Raw genomic sequence first — 3,781 nt, 5'->3', positions numbered from 1 at the left:
GTGGGCTAGAAGGTGGTTTGGGCTCAATGGTTGGGTTGTGCATGGTAACCCACAAATTGAATTAGGGTTGCATGAAGACTAGGGCAACATTTTTAAGGCTTCATAAGTGCTAAAAACGTTACTATTTGCTTCATAAAGCCTCCTAGCCGTTTTTGACACTCTTTGGTGGATTAGGGTTACACTTTAATGCTTATGATGACTCCTTAATGCTTCTTATGGCTCCTTAATGAAGCATAGCCGTTTTTTTTCATTCACAAGTCTCATGGACGTTTTTTTTGTGTTCTTTCAAGAGTTACCTTAATTTCTATTTACTAGTTTTAATGAATAATTGGTTGGTTGGCTTGTAACCACCAAATTTGTAATAAAGGCTTCATATAAAGCCAAATTATGCATGGAAAAAGTAATAGACGAATTTTTAATCAAAGAACCCTTTTGTTCACTTTGAATTATTGTTATAATTCACAAATTATCTTGTTAGGACGTGTTCTTGACTTGATACGAACTCAATCCAATAGGTCTTGGATTGTTTTCACCGGTATACAACTTAATAGGTCTTGAGTTGTTACTAATCTATCCATTTCTTTCCATTCATATATCATTTGTGGTTACTATTCTCTTTTAATTTACCTAAACACTACCCTACTCACCAAATCAAGCCCATACACGCATCATAAGTGGTATCAGAGCGCATAATGGATTTTGATGATCCGGAGTTCCTACAAAATCTTCGTGAAGCATTAAGAAACATCCAAGAAGGTGGAAATCGAAGGCAACCCCGCCGTGGTGAACATAGGGTTGTGGAAGAATTCAAGGTGTCTGAATTGCTTGAATTTGTTGGTGGAACTGATCCTGAACGCTACTTGGAGTGGGAAAGGAAGATTGAAAGAATGTTCGAGTTCAAAGAAGTGGATGATGAAAAAAGCTGCAAGTATGCCATTCTCAAGCTAAGTGGTGGTGCTTCATTGTGGTTTGAAGGGCTTAAGGCCAAGAGAACCCGTGAAGGCAAAGAAAAAATTTGTTCTTGGCTTTCTCTAAAACGAAAGCTAAGAAAGAGATATGTTCCTTCTACTCATAGAATTGCCACTTACAAGAAGATTGCTGATTTGAGGCAAGGAAAAATGAGTGTTGGAGAATACATTGATGAATTTGAGAAGTTGTCCTTGATGGGGGATATTGAAGAAATTGAAGAACAAAAAATGACTCGTTTTCTAAAAGGGTTGAACTACAACATTGCCAATGTTGTGGAGTTATATCCTTATGCTGATTTTGGAACTCTTTGTGGTTTGTGTTTGAAGTTGGAGGGGCAGGCCAAAGCACGTTATGGTGGGAGTTCAAGTTCAAGTCTCGAAAGTCCCAAGTCAAAGTCGTGGTCCAAGCCCGAGTCTAGCAATAGACAAAATTCTGTTTCTACTCCTTCTGGTTCTAGTAGTGTTCCCGTTGCTCCTAAACTTACTAGTGGTACCAAAGAAACTAGTTTGGCGAAAATTAGATGTTTCAAGTGTCAAGGTTTTGGTCATTACCAAAATGCTTGTCCAAACAAAAGGGTGGTGACTTTAAGGGAGGCCATTGAATGTCGTGAAGAGTTGGAGGAAGAAGAGAGGTTGGCGGGTATTTTTTATGATACACAACAAGAAGAGGAAGAAGAGGAGGAGGTAGAGTATGAAGCACCGGTGTATGATACAGTTTTGGTGCTTAGAACCCTTAAAACTCAAGGGGTTCAAACCGTGGCTGATATGGATCAACGAGACCAATTGTTTCACACCAAATGTTTGGTTAGAAACAAGTGGTGTAGTTTGATTATTGATGGTGGAAGTTGTACTAATGTTGCTTCTAATGAAATGGTGATCAAATTGGGTTTGTCTACTACAAACCACCCAAAACCATATGTTCTTCATTGGTTGGATGATGGAAGCAAAATAAAGGTGACAAAACAGGTTAGAGTTGGTCTAACTATGGGGTCTTATGAAGATGAAGTGTTGTGTGATGTTATTCCTATGGATGCATGTCATATTTTGTTGGGGCGTCCTTGGCAATTTGATAGGGACGTGTTACATAGAGGGAGGAGCAATGAATATGAGTTGAAACACAATAATAAAAAAATTGTGTTAAAACCCATGTCCCCAACGGCCATAAGGTCCATGAATTCTAAACAAGTAAAAAAACCTAATCTTTCTATGTTTGCTAGTGAAAGGGAGGTGGAGCAAGTTCTTGACAAAGGTGATGTTATCTACATGCTTGTGGCCAAAGAGCATGCAAAGGTGGAGAAGATGGTGCATGGAGAAAACGCTATTGCTGATTTGCTTTTGGAGTTTCAAGATGTGTTTCCAAGCGAATTACCACCGGGTTTGCCTCCAATCCGTGGTATCGAACACCAAATTGACCTTATTCCGGGTGCTCCTTTGCCCAATAAAGCCGCCTATAGATGTAATCCGGAGGTGACAAAAGAGTTGCAAAAACAAATTGATGAACTCATGAAAATGGGTTATGTTCGTGAAAGCCTAAGTCCTTGTGCTGTTCCAGTTTTGTTGGTTCCAAAAAAAGATGGTTCTTGGAGGATTTGTGTTGATAGTAGGGCCGTTAATAACATCACCATAAAATACCGATTTCCTATTCCTAGAATTGATGATTTGTTGGACGAGTTGCATGGTTCTATTGTGTTCTCAAAAATTGATTTGAGAAGTCGTTACCATCAAATTCGTATGCGTGAAGGGGATGAATGGAAAACAGCCTTTAAAACTAAACATGGCTTGTATGAATGGACCGTGATGCCTTTCGGTCTAACTAATGCACCTAGCACTTTCATGCGACTAATGAATGAAGTGCTAAAATCTTTTTTGGGCAGGTTTGTGGTTGTGTACCTTGATGATATCTTGGTATATAGCAAGAGCTTGGAGGATCATTTGGTGCACTTAAAACAGGTTTTCGAGACGCTTAGAGCTCAAAAACTCTATGGGAAGCAAGAAAAATGTTCGTTTTTGGTGGAAGAAGTGGCATTTTTGGGTTTTGTGGTGTCAAGAAATGGCGTGTCCGTGGACCCATCCAAGACTGAAGCAATCAAGTCATGGCCTATTCCTACTAATATTTCTGAAGTTAGATCATTTCATGGTCTTGCTTCTTTCTATAGAAGATTTGTTCGTGATTTTAGCACCATTGCAAGTCCCATAACAGGTTGTTTGAAGAAAGGAGTCTTTGCATGGGGAGAAGAAGCTCAAAAGGCATTTGAGAAACTCAAGGCATTGTTGTGTGATGCTCCTATTTTGGCTCTTCCTGATTTTTCTCAACCATTTGAAGTGGAGTGTGATGCAAGTGGAGTTGGTATTGGGGCTGTTTTGATCCAATCCAAACGTCCTATTGCTTATTTTTCTGAAAAGTTGGGTGGTGCTCGTTTGAATTATTGCACTTATGATAAGGAGTTTTATGCTATTGTCCGTGCTTTAGATCATTGGAGTCATTATTTGCATGCAAATCATTTTATTTTGCATTCTGATCATGAATCCTTAAAGTACATCAATGGGCAACAAAAGTTGAGCACAAGACATGCAAAGTGGGTGGAGTTCTTGCAATCCTTTCATTTCTCATGCAAATACAAGGATGGTAGAAGCAATGTGGTGGCTGATGCACTCTCGAGGCGTTACTCGTTGTTGGTGACTTTGGATGTTCGTTTCTTGGGATTTGAAACTCTAAAGGACCATTATCAATCTGATATGGACTTTGGAGATATGTTTTTGAAATGTGCAGGTGGTCCTAATGGTGAATTTGTGATTCAAGATGGCTTTCTATT

The 3,781-nt window shown here is 39.2% G+C and overlaps 1 protein-coding gene across 1 annotated transcript; it reads left to right on the top strand.

Annotated features, from left to right (window-relative positions):
* The first annotated feature begins 692 nt into the window (after window positions 1–692).
* On the top strand, window positions 693–2,766 carry LOC145068062 (uncharacterized). Its single transcript, XM_079015053.1, has 2 exons — window positions 693–2,544; window positions 2,681–2,766. Exons 1-2 carry the CDS (start codon window positions 693–695, stop codon window positions 2,764–2,766), a joined length of 1,938 nt encoding a protein of 645 aa, XP_078871179.1.
* Window positions 2,767–3,781: the final 1,015 nt, after the last annotated feature.

The sequence above is a fragment of the Lactuca serriola genome, chromosome 8 (assembly GCF_051521515.1).
Source record: "Lactuca serriola cultivar US96UC23 chromosome 8, Lser_US96UC23_V15, whole genome shotgun sequence".
NCBI lineage: Eukaryota > Viridiplantae > Streptophyta > Magnoliopsida > Asterales > Asteraceae > Lactuca > Lactuca serriola.
The sequence above is the reverse complement of the archived record's forward strand: the minus strand, read 5'-3'. Positions and strand labels throughout refer to the sequence as shown.

Excerpts from the sequence above, each read along its gene's own strand:
- LOC145068062 (XM_079015053.1), top strand. The coding sequence starts at position 693 with ATGGATTTTGATGATCCGGAGTTCCTACAAAATCTTCGTGAAGCATTA. Across the intron at positions 2,545-2,680 it reads GTTGGTTCCAAAAAAAGATG|TCGTTACCATCAAATTCGTA; the intron begins GTTCTTGGAGGA and ends TGATTTGAGAAG.